Here is a 20,875-nt window from a genome sequence, read left to right on the forward strand (position 1 = left end):
GTAAATAACATTTCTAAACTTGGTTCTGATGGTATAAATCCCTGAATCTCGTGTTGTATAAATTGTTTAGAGATGACGCACATGCTAGGTGACGGGCGTGTGGGCGTGCACATGAAAATTGTGACTTAAATTGATTTCCATGGAGTTTCATAATTAAATAAATGACATTATCCGCATATCCTCCACGTGTTAGATAAATTGAGCTGAGATTCATATTAAAGATCATGTTTAAGGTACACACCGATATATTTTGGGACCCACATGGGTCGTATTGTTGTTGAATTATTGTTTAAATTATAATTTTTGTACTCACTCACATCTATCACTTGCATATCATATCTCAGTCTCTATTGTCATTCATTGATACTTCATGTTATTGAGAGCCCGAGAGACTTGAGATTCTGAGTGATAGTTATGTTAATTTATTTATGCGTGGATCTGGCTATTATAGCGCTTGGGCTGAAGAAGTTCCTACAGAGTCTGCACCCCCACAGTGAGCGTAGTTGGTATATATATATATATATATATGAGATGGATATTCCCTGGGCATGGATCTTGCCATAGATATATATTGAGGGATGGATATTTTCTAGGCATGGATCTTGCCCGAAACATTTATATTGAGGGGTGAATTTTTTCTGGACATGGATCTTGTCCAAATCATTGACATTCGGGGATGGATCTTCCCTGGGCTGGATTGGCCATATATAGTACTGAGTGATTGAGTATTTTAGATTGTGAGTACACAGAGTTTTCACTAAGGTGCATCACATACCGTATGTACATTGGCATGTAGATACAGAGATGTCATATTCCTCGTATTGTTCAGAATTGATCTGTTTTATTTGTACTGAAAGCAACTGTTGAACTTGAAAGCATGCCTACATTTCTGCATTGTTATTATTTATACTGGATTGTACATGCGGAGCTCGTCACTACTTTCAGCCCAGAAGTTAGTCTTGTTACTTATTGAGTTGATTGTACTCATACTACACTCTGCACCTCGTGTGCAGATCCAGGTATTTTCGGACACGGAGACTGTTAGATCTCAGAGTGCTATCAGTTGGAGACTATCAAAGTAGTTGTCTGGAGTATGCTGACCTTGACTCTCTTTCTTTCAGTTATCGTACTGTTCTATACTTTCAAACATTGTTTTATCAGTCAGACTTTGTATTCATATTAGATGCTCATGTACTCAGTGACACCGGGTTTTGGGAGTGTATATATATGTATTTGTGAGATTTCTTCCGCTCAATTTAATTATTCTGTTTTCAAACTTAAAAGATATTATGGTTTATTGAGATTGTCGGTTTGCCTAGTATCGAGATAGGCGTCATCACGACATGTGAGATTTTGGGTTGTGACATTAAGGTCAACTCATTAGAATATAGTTTGCCTTTACTGTCTCATCTCACTTCTTCAAGTTTGCATTTAACCAATCTGATTCTTAATATTATATTATAATCGAGTTTATTTCCTAATTTCTTTCACCGTTTGTACTGAAAATGTTATGTCAACTTGAAAAATTAACTTTACTGATATGAAGAATTTAGAAAATAATTGAATGAGATTCTTTTGATAATTAGTTAATTTAAAGACTTAGTTATTCATTCTCAATATTAAAGGAAATAATTTATCTTTTGTTTGATTTAAATTTTTAAAGAGCTGTTGTTAGTATTGGCTTTTGCCAATCACTTCTCTCTCTCTCATATTTCTTAATGTTTTTAGTAATTTTTAAAAAATGTTGAGTGTACTTTTCAAATATTATACAAAAATTGATGAACTATTTAAGTAGGAAAAGAGTTCAAACATAATATAAAAATATATTATAGTTCACACATTAAATTTAAAATCAATATGAAAGAATTTGTTGTGTTACGTTATATTGTTCAGTTAAAAAAATAATTTATATAGAGTAAAATTTTAGTTGATTTTAAAATCCTAAATATTAAAGTATAGCATTATTCAAATAGGAAGGATTGGATTATTTGACATGATTTTGTGAATGACAAAATATAAAATCATATTATATATATTATCACTCAAAGACGTAAAATCCCAATCTAATACAATTGAAATAATTCAAGTAAACCTAGATTATTAAATTTTCATAACTTAGTAAAGATGTGTAATATAATGAAACGTCATATTTAAGAGAAACTTTAGTATAATAGTCATGAACGAAAAAAAGGAAATAAACGTAAATTTGCATTCTCAAATATGATCAAAATGAAAGGTGAAGTAGTAACGTGGAACTCGACAAACAAATCGAAATCACTTTTGCTTAATTATTTTAAAATCCTCATTATTCCAATCTTTTCCTCTATGATGGTTCCTTTGCTTTTACTATTATTATGTTATATTGTTCAATAATGAAAGATTTCATATAAGGTAGAATTTTAATTGGTTTTGAAGTCCTAAGTATTAGAATTTTTTATATAGTTAAAATAAGGAAAGATTTAATAAGCAATAATTTCAAAGTCCTAAATATTAGAAAATACTTTAAATGACTATTTTGTCTAATATGAAATCTAATTTTAAAGGGTAAAAAAGACGAACGACATTTCGACAAGAGCTTTCGTGCTTTTAATATAGTATCAATAGATATAGATATAGATTAAAGTTGTTGCACGGATAGTCGTCGGATATACATATACAAAATCTAACCCCCAGTAGCGTAAAAGGTATATAGATTTGATTAACCATATATTTTAGAACAAATTTTGATAAAATAATGTATGATATCCTTACAAAATAACAAACAAAAACTTTGCGTCAAACATATGAATCATCATTTTTCATGTCACTCAAATAGGCTTGTTTTGATCCAATATTATAAACTTTTAGTTTTTTTCAGGGCTAGAAGTTGTCTTCGTTTTTACAGGCTATATGGTCAACATTGGACGTAAAGTAAATGTACTAATATGAATAAATTCAACTAATTAATATCAGCTATATAAATCGTTTCCCAGCGTCGTGTCCTAATTTTTTATTTTATTTTTGCAAGGTTTGCATAGTGTTCAAAAGATTTTAGATCCTTTTAATACAACTTCTTTTCATGAAATTTTAGGTTTATATCGTCTCCTTGTAACACTTTTAATCATCATAGTTTTTATAGTAATAGAGTGTCACGATCCCAATTTCCCACATTAGCTCTAAGATTAGGTAAGCTTAACATTCACGAATACTTATCTGAATTTAACAATTAAGATAACAAGATAATTCAAAAGAAAACTCATAATAGATCTGAAATAGAGTATCTATAACAAAAACTCTCAAAACCGGTAGAACTGAGTCATAAGCTCTACACGAGTACACTGTAAAATTCCTAGTACAACACTGTCTAGATAAAGATTGAACAGTAGAAAAATAAGGACAGAAGGTGACTCCGGAGCCTGCGGAAGCCAAGCATGTATACCTTGAAGTCTCCGGGATGTATAGCCAAATCATTGATGCCTAGCCTGATATGAGGTACCTGGATCTGCACAAAAAATATGCAGAAGTGTAGTATGAGTACACCACAACAGTACCCAATAAGTATCAATTCTAACCTTGGCAGAGTAGTGACGAGGCCAGGTCAAGAAACATACTAGGACATGATAAACATAACAAAATAATATATCATAACGGGAGGTAATGGAAAACAGAGAAATGATTGATAACAAAGCAATTTAATAACATAAACTACTAACAGAATTGTAAGCATAAGACAATGAAAAGGAAGCCAATAATGAGAATCACAAATAGTCAAATACGAACAAAACTGGTAAGACAAGGAAAAATAAAAGTAACAAAAAAGGTTCAAACAATAACTCTTTTTCAACATGAAATGCACAACAAGAATCATAACTGAGGTACCGCCCCGTATACAACAAGAATCACGATCGAGGTATCGCTTCATATTCACATTTTTCAATTTCAATCACAATCTTTTCTTATACCGCCGCGTGAGCCTTACATTTAGATAGTTTTGAAAATATTTTTTCCGAAATAGCTACACGCACTTTAGCCTACCTTATGACGTCGTGTGGCTTCAAGTAATTCCCCAACTAGCAACATGTACATAAATCTCACCTTATACTGTCGCATGCCCATTAACCCATATCTTAATACCGCCGCATGCGCATCAATATCATAACACAATAACAACTCGCACCACAAGTGTCCATATGGCACAACTTGTCAAAAATCAGCAATATCAATGTTTTCACAACAATAGCTTATGGCTCAACCACAATGTGTACAAGAATCTCAACAATAACAAAATGAATGTGATTTGCTCAACAAGAAAGATAACTCAACAATTAACAATTTCACCTCAATGTGATATAGGCTTTTACAATCTCAACACCAATAACCCAACAAGAAAATACTCCACGAAATAATAATTTACAAGGAAAGGTAATTCAACAATTTAAGAGATAACAAGAGTATAAGAAAAACAATAATTTTAACTAAAACATGTAAGAGCAAAATAACAAATAGGAGATAGCACAAGTGTTAACAATGATAATTAAAGCATGTAAGAGTAGATTAACAATGGGAACTATAATATGTTAAGGAAATTCAATTAGAGGCATGAAAAGAGTCTAAATAATCTAAATCGGTCAAATACCACATATAATCTGTGTACCCACTCGTCACTTTGCGTACACGGCTTTCACATAACACAAATAGCACAATCAATCCCAAATCCGAAGGGGTAGTTCCCCCACATAAGGTTAGGAAAGATACATACCTCAACTAGGCCAACTCAACCCTCAAAAATAGCTTTTTCCCTAAAATTCGCTTCCACACAGCTCAAATCTAACCAAAATTGACTTAATATCATCAAATAATGCAAGAGAAAACAATTACAATAGATAAAGTTATGATCTTTATACTTTTCCCAAAATCAACAAAAGTCAAACCCGAGGCCTGCCCGATCAAAACCCAAGTCCAAAGGTAGATTCCGACTACCCATAACCTCACGCGTCTATATATATGATTAGTTTCAAAATGTGAGTCCAAATCGGCTCTCAAAACTCAATTTCTCATTTTTTTTAAAAACTTGACAAAATTTCTCAATTTTTCCTCTTTGTTTCACATAAATTTGATGTTAAATCTAAGCTATAATGAAATATAGTTGGAAATTAATTAGAATCACTTACCCAATAGTTGTAGATGAAAATCCCCTATCCAAATCGCCTCCTACTAAATCTAGGGTTCTAAAATGAGACTAAATCCCGATTTTCTAACCTTTTGTTCAGCTGCAGATGTCGCAATTGCGACACAGGGTTCGCAATTATATTCTGAATCCTCGCAATTGAGAAGCAATTCTCGCAATTGCGGCACTGACAGACTCAAGGGCAACCTCGCAAATGCGACATTGGGTTCGCAAATGCAAACATTGTTCCCTTTGCAAATGCGATAGTTTCATCGTAAATGCGAAGTTTCTTACCCAGACCATTATTTCGCAAATGTGGATTAGGTATCGCATTTGCGATACCTGTCCCTCCCCGGCCATGTTCTCAATTGCGAAGTTGGTGCTCGCAATTACGATATCAGAGCACCAGCACACTAGATTTTTTGTTTTCAGTGAAAAACCTTCTGAAATATGCCCAAAACTCATTAGAGCCCTCGGGGCTCCAAACCAAACATTCACACAAAACCATACGAACTCGCTCGCGCTATCAAAATACAAAAATAACATCTAGAACTACGAATCGGATACCAAAATACATGAATTTCAAAATAAATTTCAAGAACTTCTAGAATTGCAACTAAACGTCTGAATTCTATCAATTCAACTCCAAATGATACCAAATTTTGCACACAAGTTCTAAATAGTATAACAGACTTATTCCAAGTCCCAAAACTAAATTACGGACCTGATAGCCAAAATTTAACCTACGGTCAAATTTCTAAACCTCAAATTGCGAATTTTCGGCAAAACAACACAAATCAACCTACGGACTTTCGAATTCGATTCCTCCAAAATCACGATACGAAGCTATCGGGGCTATCAAAATACCGTTCCGGGATCGTTTTCACAAAAATTAAAGTTTGGTCAACATTTCTAACTTAAGCTTCTAAATCAAAAACCAAAGGGTTTAAATCAACCCGAAATCTTGCCAGAATGAAACCAACCAACCCCGAAGGTCATAAAATCATAAACACACATGTGTGAAGTATCAAGGGTAAACAGGGCACAATTACACAAAATGATCGATCGGGTCGTCACATAGAATGGGGCATTCGGAGATCGATATAGGACATGACCAAACCATCTCAAGCAATATTCTTTAGTTTAATCCTTCATTGTGCCACTTGCTCATTCTACCTATGTAATCTCTCTCTTTGCATAAATTGGCTAGTTTTACGTTAGTCGTAACCTATTACCGTTCTCATCCTTTAGGGTCTGAGACAGGCAATTTAAGCAAGTTCAGACATGGGAATCAATGACAAGCAAAATTCTACTATAGAAATGTCAAAGAAAAAGAATATATAGTTCTAAACTGGATTCAAATAACCACAACTTTAAAAAGGAGTTACCCAACTATTTTAACATTTTTTATGGAAAGTTTTCATATTTTGGTTAAAAGTATCGGTTTAAATTTGAGTATTCATAGGCTTAATTACATAGTATTGATTGACGAAACACGTGGTGGAGTTAACAATAGACTGGAGGTTGGAGACAGACATTTGAGTCTAAAGGTTTCAAGTTGAGCAGGACTAAAACAAAGTACATGCAGTGCAAGTTAAGTGACACGTCATATGAGGCAAATGTAGAAATGAGTATTGATACACAAGTCAACTGCAAGAGAGGAAGTTTCAAGTATCTTGGATCAATAATTTAGTAAAATTGGGAGATCGATAAAAATGTCACACATCATATTGGAGAGAGATGGATGAAATGGAGACTCGCATCTGGATAAGAATGTGCCACAAAGACTTAAAGTAAAGATCTATAAAGTGGTGGTTGGACTAACTATTCTATAAGGGGCAGAGTGTTGGCTAGTCAAGAACTCACACGTTCAGAAGATGAAAGTCACGAAAATGATTATGGTTAGATGGATGTGTGAAAATACTAGGAGAGATAAGATTAGGAACAAAGATATACGAGGCAAGGTGGGAGGGACCTCCATGGTGGACAAGATACGGGAAGCAAGGCTGAGATAATTGGGGCATGTGAAGAGGAGAAGCACAGATACCACAGTGAGGAGGTGCGAGAGGTTGGCAGTGATACGTCTAAGGAACGGTAGAGGTAGACTGAGGAAAAATTAGGGAGAGATAATTAGACAAGACATGGCACATCTTCAGCTCACCGAAAATGACTCTAGATAGAAGAGCATAGACGTCAAACATTAGGGAGGTTAGTCGGTAATCGAGCGATTTCTCTCTTTTCTGTGGGAGAGTATGATTCTAGGTTAGAGCACCTTATCTGCTTCCTCTTCTCCTTATCAGTAGTAGTATTATTATTATTATTATTATTATTATTTTATTATTATCTTATTCTTCAATACTAGTGTTGCTTCTTTTATTTTAGGTTTCTTTACTATTTTTGTTGTCATTACTTTCTTTTTCTTCAGTATTTTTATCTTACCTTTTTTAATTTGTATTTTTCAAACCTGTTTTGAAAATAATTTTCTTGCGCTGAGAGTCTATTATAAACAACCTCTTTACCTCGCACAAAGTAGGGGTAAAGTCTGCATACATCTCACTCTTCCCAGACCTCACTTGTGGGATCACAATGGGTAGATTATTATTGGTTAATAGGCTTAATTACATAAGTTAAATTTGTCTGTCATGTGGAGATAGGGTAATATTCTGTAAGTTCGAAGATAGTTTATTCCAAACAGATGACAAATATGACTTTTGGCCGGTCACAAATGCTGGAGAAATGTAATATTCTCTAAGTTCCAAGATAGTTCATATCAAACAGAGATGACAAATATGACTTCTGGCCGTTCACAAATGCTAAAAAATATACAAGCTAGAGATATAAACAAATGTTAAGAACTATGATTGTAATATAAAAACTAGTTATGGTTGAAACTCTCTAGGAAGGTTAAAAGTGAAAAATTAGACTGCGAAATAAACTCCTCGTGCAATGAGGAAACTTAAGATGTCTCATCCCTTTCAAGGCCTTATTAATGCCGTGGAAACACGGGAACAACCATAAGTAATATCATCTAAATAATTTCAAGAAACTTATTTTGGATACTATGAATTGAGTCGACCAGCTATTACTGGTTCAAATTATCCATAAAACTATTCTCTGGAAAACACCTTAAAAGACTTCTTCAACAACAGTTGCAACCAGAGACTGTGCGGTTTACATCCCTGTGTGGTTTGCAGGCTATTACATAGTGGGGGTTTACCCAGTGCGTACAGAGTGCTCACCCGAATGGCAGAGGTTGTGGCAGAGGCTGTAGCGGCTGCTCCTGGGGTTCCAAAAAAAAAAAACAGTTGCAACAACTGTTTTGCAGAAACCTTCTTGGAAAAACTTGTTAAGCAAAATATTGCACCCTATGATGCTATCTAACAGCTCTGCAAAAGAGACCTTCAACCATTTTCCAATATCCATCAAACTTAAGTCCGAAAAAAATCATAGCACATCGTAAAAATTAAAGAGCAACTGTGATTTTCATCTCTTATATTTGTCCCTTGCCCCATTTTTCTTAAGAGAGCAAGACAGACTAGGATTTATGAAAGGAAAAAGCTCAGATTTATTCCAGTGATTCCACAAATCATGGATTTATACACCGAGCAGAATTCCAAAATTTTCCGGACTATAACACGAGGGAAGTTGCTCAACGTGCATCAAGAGCCTAAACTACTCTTAACTGGACTCAAAAATGAAAATCAAGACGCGCACTGCTCATTCATAGTCATCTTCATCAAGCTCCACTTCAGCATCACCAGATCCTCCAAGGAGAGAGAGGAAAACTAAAACTGCAATCAGTTGAGTGACCAGAAAATATTTAGCTCTTCTACGAAACTTCTTCTCTTCCTCAGTTTTTTCCCTCTTAGGTTTGCTTTTGGGTTTCGAACCTAAATGAATGAATGAAAGAAAAGAAACAAAACCATCAGCTTATAAGCAGATCATGCAATATCAACTGATGACGAAGTTGAATTGACATGTAGTTTTCCAGATGTAATACCAAAACTTTGGCAAGTGTTTCATCAATGACATTTACGATTATATTTCACCAAAAAACAAAGGCACATTTACAACTATACGAATTATGAAAGGGCACAAGTATATATCTTCAGTCACTGATTGGAATACACAGCAAGTGAAGGAGTTAATGACTACACTAAGGTGCCGTTTGGTTACCGGGATTAGGATTCCAGTTCTAGTATAAAATTTGGGTTAAATTTACCAATGTTTGGTTATTGGTATTAGCTGATACCACTAATAAATTTAAACCAAAATCTTGGTATTATTTATCCACATCAGATGTGGCATAATAATACCAGGATCATTTATACCTGGATAAAGCTTTCCAAATGACAAGATCACCCCTCAAAAAGCTCCTTTCGCATTGTCATCAGTACGTTTCTTTTTCTTTCCACAAAATGGATATATGATTAGAAGAATGCTGCAGAGAAACATAGAAGCTAGAACTTGGAAGTTGTTTAGAGTTTTGAACCTACACTTCAACTAATTTCATATTGTTGGATTCTCAGATAGAGAATAACTTTATTTTCATGATGAAATTTTTGCTTCTCAGTTTTGAATACCTTATTTCATAATCTTAAAGGTTTTTTATTTATAATCAGTCTCATTGGTTAACATTCTCAATTTCGAGTACCTATAAAAGCATCCCTCTCCCCAATTCATCTTTTCCTTGACAGACTATAAAAGAGTGCTAGGCATACATATTATACAAATGACGGTTTATGCATGTAGTTTCATTACAGTTTGTCCTCTCACAGGTTTGAATTTGCTTATATAAAGGGATTGAATGACATAGCTGGATGGGATACAGGGACCAACACAGATGAACATAGAAAGTGAGGCCTTAAGAAATGATTTTTTTTTCTTTTTGGTGTAGGCCATGTGTCCATCTCTATTTATCAAAAGACAAATCTGTAGTAAATGATTCATCTATATCTAAGTCGCTGAATATCCAAGGTCAAAATAGGAAAAAAAATATTATCTAGTTTCAAACCAAACACATGTTTTGAATTAAACATTTTAAAGCCCAGTTTTAATTCAATGAACCAAACAATAGCAATAGCATTAAATAATCCAGGAACTATTAATCCCAATATTATAACACCAGCATTATAATCCTAACATAATTTTGTCAACAAACAGGACGACCCCTAAGTTAAATAAATTATTAAAAAGCTATCTCAACCCTTTGAACACTAGTAAGTTAAAGGCTAAACATTGATAGACATTTAGACTTGGCACAACATTTCATTCTGACACCTAATTTAAAGGAGTGACCTATTGAACACTTCAACTTGTCGGACTTGTAACTAATTAATCCTTAACTAACCGTCAATCAAAAAAACCAAAGGCATGTTTCAAATGTATGAAGTTTATATGCGGGTAACGTAGAAAAAAATCAAATGAATCAAAGGCATGTTTCATTAGAAAGAAGAAGAAAAAAAAACATGGCTATTTCATTTTTTTTCTTCTTCTCAACAAAGGGAGCCTTGACAAAGTGATAAAAGTTGTTTTCATGTGACGAGGAGGTCACGTGTTCAATCCGCAAAAACAGTCTCTTGCAGAAATACAAGATAACGTTGCATACATAAGACCCAATATGGTCCGCCCTCACCAAACCCCGCGCATAGCAGAAGCTTAGCGCATCGGGCTATTTTTATTCTTCTAAACTTGCTTGTAAGAAAAATTTGGAGAGAAAGACAACTAAGAAACACTCAAACTCGCTAGAAAAGAAGCGGAGAAAATGATGATTCTAGTTCACAACTTGGCTGGCACAAAATGCTAGAATACATTGAAATTTATAGGAAATCTTGATCATGTATCTAGCCTAACATACATGAATTTCATTTAATCTTACACATCTCTTATTCCCAAATTACATGACTGAACTCACCATATTAGTTCCGGAGACTAGAGTAATCTACTATTACATGCATCTCCTAAAACATTTAACGAATAACTAGTCCATGAACTAAAAATTAATGTCATATATCAATAAAATTCAATATTTCAACAACCCCTTAAACTTGATTCGTCACACCTATACACAACTTTGAAAAATATCAATCTTAAACGACTTTGTGAAATTATCTTTAACTTGGCCTTGTGAATTCACGAACTCAAACTCCATATCCTTCTTAGATATGCAATCCCTAATGATATAATATATCAATATGCTTACTCCTTTAAGGAAATTTTGGGTTCTTGACCAATGCAATAGCAAATTTGTTATTCCAACAAAACAATTTGTTGCCTCCTTAGCCAAATTGCATACAAACACAAAAGGAAGCCGGTACATACTTTGCTTCACTGGTTGACAAAGTCACAATTGCATGCTTCTGGAATTTCATTTAAATGCGAAATTTTCAAGAAAACAAACAAACATGGTAGTACTTTTTAGATCATCAACATCACCAGCCCAATCAATATCACAATAGCAACAAGCTTTTGAAGTTCTTGGAGATGAATCTAATGATTCTATAGTCAAGAGTACCTTTGGCATACCTAAGTACTCATTAGCTACCTTTAAATGAGAGGTTGTAAAAGCTTCTATAAAACGACTCACAAGTCCAACATCTAAAGGAATATCTAATCTTTTACAAGTCAAATTTCTCAAGTTTCCAACAAGGCTCTTGAAGAATGTAGGGGTTGATTTTGTGTCCATCCTCATGCTTGGATAATTTAACTCCACATTCCACGAGGGTGCTTACAGGCTTGCAAAGGGACCGGTGAGAAGTGGCTCGTTTATGTCGAATTTGCTGCATAGGAAGGCATTTTTATTTCTCAAGAAGAAAATGAAAAAGAAAATCTCAAAAAAAATTGAGATAGAGAATTGCAAGCTCATAAGCACCCTTGTCGACTGTGAAGCTAAATTATACAAGCATGGAGATGGAGACAAGACCAATCCCACATTCTTCAAGAGCCTTGTTGGAAGCTTGAGATATTTGACTTGTACAAGATCGAATATTCATTTGGTGTCGGACTTGTGAGGCGTTTTATTAAAGCTCATACTAGCTCTTAATGAAGGTAGCTAAAGAATACTTCGTATGCTTGAGTATGGAATCTTCTACTCATCTTCCAAGGAATTCAAGCTTGGTGGCTATTGTTACAATGACTGGACTAGTGACGATGATCGAAAAGTACAATTGAGTTTGTTTTTCTCTTGGAAATTCTGCATTTACATGGAATACCAAGAAGCAATTGTGAGCTTTGTTAACAAGTGAAGCAAGTATGTAGCAGTTTTTTTGTGTTTTTCATGTAACATGGCTAAGGAGCTTGTTGGAACTTGGAAGAACTTCACCAACCACAAGATGCAACAATAACTTGTTTTGAAAACAGGGCAATTATTGAATTAGCCAAGAACTCTTTGATGAAAGAAGTACGTACATTAATATGAAATACCCTTTCAATAGGGATTACATTTCCAAGAAGGAGATGGAGCTTGAGTTCGTGGAATCACAAGAACAAGCTGCAGATATTACTACCAAGCCATCGAAGATTGATATTTTTCAAAAGTTATGGATGTCTCTTCGTGTGATGAATCAAGTTTAAGGAGGGGTGTTGAAATATCAAACTTTATTTGTGTATGAAATTTATTTTTAGTTCATTCACGTACTTTGGGAATATGAGGAGTCCAAAATTAAATGAAGATGCATGTACATTAAATTACATACATGATCTATCACCTATAAAAATTCATTCTAGCAATATAGTGCAAGCCAAGTTGTAAAATAGAATCATCTTTTCTTACACTTCTCTTCTACTGAGTTTGAGGGTCTCTTATTTGTCTTGCTATCAAAATTTTACTAACATTCTCCGCCACCTGAATCAGAACCCTCCATCTACCGAATTAAGATCTCCCAATAGTCTCAAATACCCTTATCTTGAGATCAACAACTCAGCATGTGCAATCAAATTGCTATCGCTTTCCCTCTTCCTCCGTCGCAAACTCAGCATAGGCGGGCAACTTTTCTCGGCCAATAACCCACACACCACCTCATCTTTAGTGTCGAGAATAACCCTTGCTTTTTCTCCATTTTCCAAAAATCAAAACTCCAATATTTTGTACCCACTACATTTTCTCTCTCCATTTTTTTTGGGAGGGTGTAGTGTCAGAGGAGAAATTGGAAGCTGAGTCAACGAGGAGGTTGAAAAGAAACTCAAAAAATTTCAGTTTATGGGTCTGAAGTCATTTTCCAGGCAAAAATTCAGGTGTGAAATGCACAATCCTCCATGCCAGCACTTGGGACTTAATAGACAACAATCCAACAAGTCGAAGTGTTCAATAAGTCACAGCTAAAGATTAGTTGTCTAAATGAAATATTTTGCCAAGTTTAGGCATCTAAAAATGTATTCGGAGTATGGATTTGGTGCCAAGTTTTTTTGCCAAGTTCATGGGCTAGCATTTGGTGCTTTTGTTCGGCGAAAGCTCCATTTTGTTCATAGTTACACAACTAATCGAAGTTATATTATTAAAGCAGGATTTTATACCAGAAACCAAGTATTGCATAAGTATTAGATGCGCTTTTCCTCAAATCAAACAACACATCAAGATCATGGTTTTAACATGCAAGGTAAGGTGAGGAGTTCGACCAACAATAAAAAGTGAAACATAGGCCTTCGAGATTTGAATTATTTTTATACTAACAAAAACTTAGAAAAAGTAATATAAATTTAAGATGTAACTAACGTGCTATCACAAAGAATTCAAAAAACTAAAGAGAAAACCAGCAACAACTAAATAAAAAGAAATTGACTAATATACTATGCCCCTCATTCTAGGTAAAACCTACTTTTTAGCGCATTCCTTACTAAGACGAGATGAAAAAACCAACCAAAATCTATATAAAGCAGAATAATGGGTACTATCAGAAAGTTAAGACTCACTCCATTGTGAAGGACGCCTTGGCACTGATGAAGGATCACTCTGGGATTGTGTGCCAGAAGATGATGATGCACTAGAATCTACCAATTCAAGTTTATGCTTCTCAGTGTATCTTACAAGATTATCATGTTCCAAGAGCTTGCTTCGGAGCATTGAATTTTCCTATCAGCAGATATCGACAATTAAAAGGTAATTACTGAAAGTGCCACAAGTGAAATTTCGCCTGTTCTATACTGCTCTTATAAATTCATAGGGTGGTGTAGAAAGTAAACAAAATTCAACAGCCTGCTCTGCTTTCAAAAGAGATGAGATACAGACATGTCTGCTGCCAGTCTCGAACGATATACTACCTCTATCTCAAACAATTAACGAACTTTCCTAAATTATTTTACCGCTCCTTTTAATGATAACTCTCCCAGATCGATGAGATTCGAGTGGGGATTCTCCTATATCCAGGAAATTAGACTAACTTAAACCCTACCTATTTTGTATTAATTGACAATGATATGTCTATAACCCGTTCCCCAACTTTTAGCACATTCCAAATATTTGTTTAAACATCTCCAACTATTTAAAAAAATTCCTAGGCATCTAATTTGTAGATATTTCATGTTTGTTTCAAACAAAGCAGCTGTCAACCAAAGCAAACTGGGAAAGCAGCCAAAAACAGCACCATTCTCTTAATAAAGTAGTTTTATCACACAGGAAATATTGTCCCCTATGATTGCTCATCCTTCCTTATCTCTATGTCTTGTTCCCTTCTTACACAATACTGAAGGAACAGGCACAATGATGAGTTTGAAATGACAGACTGTTTGACTTGATATTTCAGATGAAAGAAAACCGATTGTCATCTCCACACACTGGTTATAGCTTTTATTAACTAAACCATTACTTCCCAAATTTACCATATATTACAGTACAAGCCATTGACAAGAACAACAACAACAACCCAGTGAGTTCCCACAAGTGGGGTCTGGGGATGGTAGAGTGTACGCATACCTTACCCCTACCCCGGAGAGTAGAGAGGTTGTTTCCGAAAGACCCTCGGCTTAAGAAAACGAAAAGAGACAAGAGACAAGTGAGAGAAACAATATGTAGTACCATCAACAGAACCATATGAGTAATAACAACAGCATAAGAACCAAAAAATAGATGAAAAACAATAACAAAACAAATGAATAAAGCCCGATACTATGAAAAACGAAAGAATAGTGAGGACACAACAATAATCGGTAGCAGCCTAGGACAAAACCTTATCAGACCAGCCTCCCTCCCCCGACGAACCTTACCAGCTACCTCCTAACCTAACACTCTAATGCTCGACCTCCACACCTTCCTATCAAGGGCCATGTCCTCGGAAGTACAAGCCATTGAATAAAAACTAAATAAGTAAAATCAGTTCAATAAAGCCACAGCATACTCACTGGTAATGCATACAGTGTAAAAAGTGCATGCCCGAGGAAAACTGCATCCAAACTTGTTGGCCTGTTAGATAACTGCAAAGATTAGTAATAATGGCGCAAAGAAAATGATTCATTTGCTTAGTTAGCTGAACTATTGTTGAATGACTAACCTGTTATCAAAGAAATAGGCTTGCTCCCCTAATCTAGTTGATAAAGCACTAAAGGCATCATTAGCATTCCTGTAAATCTGTCCAGCAAAAGTTTTTGATCAACCACCACATTGAACAATATGTGATTAAAGTTGCAAGAAAGATCACAAACTAAGCAAAAATGGAATCTCATCAAACTGGCTGGACTCCCTTACCATAGCAACCGAGAGACTGCATAGTTATCTACAACAACAACACTACTTCAACCTCAAACTAATTTGCGTGGGCTATATGAATTTTCTCCATTACGCCATTTGGGCCTATTTCATTCCAGTACTCGGAGTTCTATGAGACAATAGTTTCCTAAAGCAGAAAAATCCATAGATCCGATCCCTTTCTTCTAGGATTAAATGGTAGCTCACTGTTAATTTATAACTATAGGTGTAAAGTTCAATGGGCACTACACCTTCTCCTTCCCCGTCTCACCCAACTCAAAACATAAGAACAATTAAAAACATAGACAAAAACCCATTCCACCAGGGATTTGGTCTCACAGTGTTAGTAAAAGAATAGTGGAAGAGAAAAAACAGATACCAGTAGAAACATATTACCTCTTCCTCTCTTCTTTCAGCATTATCTTTTGTAACACCAAGAATTTGTTTCGCAACATGAACTTGCTTTAAGTACAAAATTTTTCCAAGTGGCCATGGGAGATCTGAGTAATAAATTTTGCATGCAGAACTTCCATCAGAACCCACCCATAGTTCATACATGATGGCATCTGCAAGCCATGAATCAACCATAGCCTTTGCTGATATCCATTCAGGTATACCACGGACTTGGGAGTCCAAATCAACGAAACCGTCTTCGATTAAACTGCGGATAACTCCACCCTTCTCATTGTTGTAGGCTACGTATGTACCAGATTCAACATAAGGTATTTGGTCTGGAGAAAATACAAAAAACATTGCGCGATGAGCTTATAGGAACACTCAACGTTCTAAAAGAAAAGATATGGCATGTGAATGACTCAAAATATCAAGAAACCTAACAGAACAAATGGAGAAAACCGTAAAAGAACTACACAAAATATTCCCATTTGAAATCATTACTATATATATATATATGGGTCTTGCTAACATACTACATGAAGGAAGTATGTTAGCAAGATACCCATTTTTGCTTTACCAAAAATACCCTAATTTATCTTCCATCTCTTTAATAAATTCTAAACAAAGTTGTCATTTTACTCTTTTAAGTGAAAAAACAGACTGCAATACACATTAACTATGGCCTTTTAGGAGCTCGTTTCACCATTACTCAATACCCAGACAATCTCCATCGTCTTTTCCCTTTAGTTACACTCTTTTATTTATTTATTTTATAGATCTCTTTGCTGGGGACAGTTATCATCATTATTTTGGCTGAAATCATATTCTAAACTAATCTTGACAATAGCAATTAAATTGTGTTGGATCATTTCCAATTATATATATTTGTCATTATTTCAATAATGATTGTTGCAAGCAATGAATGATCGAAAATGATTAGACTAAAAAGTTTTCAGGCATGAGCTTAGCTACAGGTCCGAAAATAAAGCCGACGGCACCGGAGTTCAGTCCAACGACGGCAATGGTAAGAATCAGAATGCCTGAAGCAATTGCGTTCTCGAGGAATTGGGTCATGGAACACAAAATTTCCAGATATTATTAATAGAATGGTTTCTAGATTGCCATTGTTGACAATGGAAAAAGTGCTACAGCTTTTTTGTTGAACTTGGGGAGAGATTGAAAGAACTAAAACAAAGAAGAAAAAGAGGGACCTGCGGCTGCCAGAGAAAAGAGGAGAGAGAGATAACATTTAATTTTTGGTACAAAGACATAATCGTCCCTCTCATTAGAATATTGTTAATGTACTCTTAGGGGTATTTTTGGTAAAGTAAAAATAGGTACCTTGCTAACATACTACAAAACTTATCAACAAACTTTACCATACAGCTGCTACAAATTATTTTGATCCCCCAAGACTGCGCTCTTTTATCTTGAAACAATCATCAATCACACATTGTATCTTCTATAGTGGACTCAACCTACTTATCAGGAAAAATTCAACCTTTGCTTCCATGTTTCAAGTAGAGGTAAATGTCTTTAACCCTTCATCACAAGCACAAAGGGACGAAATGTTCATTTTGCCTCGCCAGCCAGCCAAATGTTCGGGTATATCGTGGAAATTTTTCGAAAGACAAGAATCAAATAATTTTCTGTGGTGGAGTAAAATACCTCTCATCTCCCCCTCGAATAGATGCTTTTTTCGTTTCTAAAGGAATGTTTGTTATGTTGTTTTGAAGGATGCACTAATCCCTTGAATCTGGTACAACGGATCCCCCCTCCTTCCGCCCAAAACAACGTTCTCTTTCAAGCCTTTCAACCAATCGATACGAACCCAGAGAGCCATTTTTGCTAAAACAATAAACTTTGCTTCATTTAGTTCAGTTTAGTTCTAGTTTAGGTTTATTATGTAAATTAAAATAAATAGAAATAAGAATAAGGAGTCTTATGTCAGCGTCACCGAGGACCTCGTTTCAAAAAATGCACCATCTGGGGGCTTTACCATCCGAAATAAGTAACTTCCAAATAAATGTGAGAATTCCAATGAATCCCTAATTGTCTTTTTTTGAAGAAATGTAAAATCATCTGTAGTTGTGAAAGAGCTTCTCTAATTCAAGATTCTCGTCAAATGGTATGTGGAATTATTTTTTCTAATATCAGAGAGTATTTGAATCACTTAAGACATGAAATCTCCTATTCCAAGCTAGTAAACAACTCAAATGAAGAGTTGAGCTAGACCACAGTAAATTTACCATCTAGGAACCCAAAAAAAAAAAAAAAGACAGATCTGAATATTTAGCAGCTCTAACTAAAACCTACGCTGATCTTACTGCCAAATTGTCCATGAATTTGATCTACTTTACTTAATTATCTAAATCTCATCGATCGGAAGATAGAAGGAATACAACTCTTTTTTTCCAATAGCAAATATGGGACTAATTCAATCCCAGTTGAGTACATTATATCAATTCTCTAAGTGTGTTCTGCTTATATCGGGTCCTTTTCATTCCTTTTTTTATTGGATAAGTACGGGTCCTTTTCATTCTAATACTTCAACAATTTTGTGATCTTTGACTTTTAAGCATACTAGGCTATGTTACGCGGACTCTCCAAAATGTCGTTTCACCCGTGTCGGATCCTCCCAATAAATATACTACTTTCGAAGGATCGAACACGCACCCAGCAACATTTTCAGAGAGTCCTAACAACATGTAGATATTAGGAGCTCTTAAAACCAAATAGTCTCCAACTCTCGCTTTTATCGATATACAGACATACAAGTATCAAACACAAATAAAAACTCTCTACAACAACAAGTAGCCATAGAGCCAACCGCCTATATGGATCCTTCAAAGCCCATTGTGTTCGTTCTTAATTAATTCCGTATTAATATAGAGAAACTGTAGGTCGTTTAAGACAGTTTCCCTCGATGTCATTTAGGTCTATTTCGGAGGAGTATGAGCCCACTCTTATACCCTGCTCCTACCGAGATACCTGATTTCGTGTCAGTAATACAGCTCGAATTTGTGACATGCACCCAATCCACACATCCCGCTGGACAAGAAAAATTTCTTTGCTCATCAAGAAAATAATGACCGTACTCGAAAAAACTAAGCCAGGCCAACTTCAGACTGTCACTTTAACTAAAACTTTGACTCATCTAAAGCAGCAAAAGCAATCAATAGTCGAACACTGCTTGAGTGAAGGAATATGAATTATCATTTATTTTTCTTAAAAAGTACATGATCATTTGGTGCAGATATTAGAGTTCTAACAATATGAATATTGCCCTCTTTCACCAATAATATTCCACCACATCATTAGCTAATGTAGGCACATGACCATCTAGAGCAAGAAAATGACAATAAAATTTTGACAAATTACAAAATAACATTTAAATTTTCTTAGCATAAAGTAATTATTACTCCCTAGGACGCAATTTATGCGATGCACCTTCCTTTTAAACCATCCCAACAAGAATAATACATTTCTTATTTTTTAAATGACGGTAGTGTCCGAACCAGCATGTGCAACCTCACTAATTCCGGTATCTATACCATCCACTAGGGTAACTATGTCCACCAAGAACTAGGCAGATGGGAAGAAATCACACATAATACCTTTCTATATTTAGAAATAATTTAATTTTAAACTTCATATTTTTTTTAATGAGATGATTTATGGTCGCACAAATATCTATATCTATATATACCACAAGTTTTAAAGATCTTTTTTTTTTCTTAAACTCCATGTCTAGTCAAAGTGCATCACCTAAAATGGGACGAAGGTAGTACCAACAACTAACAAAATAGCCAAAATAAAAACATACTAAAATAAAACTTTGATAATTAAGAAGAAAGGGAAAAAAGAAGTACCAGAATCGGGGTTAATGAGATTGAAAGCCAAATCAAATGGGGTTTTGGAAAATTTGAGATAAAGATAAACGGGCAAACAATTGGGGCAAGAAGTGGGTAGTCCGAAACAGGATTTTCGGGTCACCAGTGTCAACTTCTCTCTCTCTTTTGCTTCTTCCATTATCAAATTATGAAATTGAAATTGGTGAGAACAAAACCCTAGTAGGGTAGGGTTTTAACTTCTGGAGAAAATTAAGGGCGGTGTTTTGGGAAATTAGGGACTGAAATAGGGACTTTCGGGAATAGAAGGCCTGTGTAGCATTTTGCGATCATAAATGTCTCTCTTTTATAATTTACCTCACAAATTGTTTTTGAAAAAAGCACACTTTGTTATAAATATATTATACTATGATATTCATTTAGTACTATATTGTAAATAAGCTTCCTGAAAATCTTATCTATATAAGACTCCGTCGTAAATATATTTATCTATTTAGTACTCTATTTTGGAAATAAGTCTCCTCAATGAGCATATCCTTTCAGTACTCCGTTATGAATAAACATCACCCCCGTTAGAAGATTATCTATATCTGGTACAATGAGCTTATCCTTTGGGTACCCCATTATGGATAAACATCACACCTGATAGAAGATTATCCATATCTGGTACAATGAGCTTATCATTTCGGTACCCCGTTATGGATAAACATCACCCCGGTAGAAGATTATCCATATCTGGTACAATGAGCTTAACCTGTTGATACTCCGTTACGGATAAACATTACCTCCGATAGAAGATTATCTATA

The 20,875-nt window shown here is 35.0% G+C and overlaps 1 protein-coding gene across 2 annotated transcripts; it reads right to left on the reverse strand.

Moving 5' to 3' along the window:
* Positions 1–8,542: 8,542 nt before the first annotated feature.
* LOC104118891 (mitochondrial outer membrane import complex protein METAXIN) lies at positions 8,543–20,394 on the reverse strand. 2 transcript variants are annotated; one of them, XM_009630272.4, is made up of 6 exons: positions 20,090–20,392; positions 16,218–16,552; positions 15,628–15,704; positions 15,479–15,539; positions 14,054–14,213; positions 8,543–9,036 (listed from the first exon to the last, which is right to left on the reverse strand). In XM_009630272.4, the coding sequence occupies exons 1-6, from the start codon at positions 20,247–20,249 to the stop codon at positions 8,864–8,866; spliced, it is 966 nt and encodes a 321-aa protein (XP_009628567.1). In that variant the 5' UTR covers positions 20,250–20,392; the 3' UTR covers positions 8,543–8,863. The 2 variants fall into 2 exon arrangements, with proteins under 2 accessions (XP_009628567.1, XP_070044064.1); XM_070187963.1 differs by having other exon boundaries at positions 9,012–9,553; positions 20,090–20,394.
* Positions 20,395–20,875: the final 481 nt, after the last annotated feature.

This window comes from Nicotiana tomentosiformis, chromosome 11 (assembly GCF_000390325.3).
Source record: "Nicotiana tomentosiformis chromosome 11, ASM39032v3, whole genome shotgun sequence".
NCBI lineage: Eukaryota > Viridiplantae > Streptophyta > Magnoliopsida > Solanales > Solanaceae > Nicotiana > Nicotiana tomentosiformis.

Bases quoted from the DNA above. Each gene is read 5' to 3' on its own strand.
- LOC104118891 (XM_009630272.4), bottom strand. From the start codon at position 20,249: ATGGAAGAAGCAAAAGAGAGAGAGAAGTTGACACTGGTGACCCGAAAA. The intron at 15,540-15,627 runs GTTAGTCATTCA...GTTATCTAACAG, and splicing joins GCCTATTTCTTTGATAACAG to GCCAACAAGTTTGGATGCAG. The intron at 14,214-15,478 runs GTGAGTATGCTG...ATCTGCTGATAG, and splicing joins TTACACTGTATGCATTACCA to GAAAATTCAATGCTCCGAAG.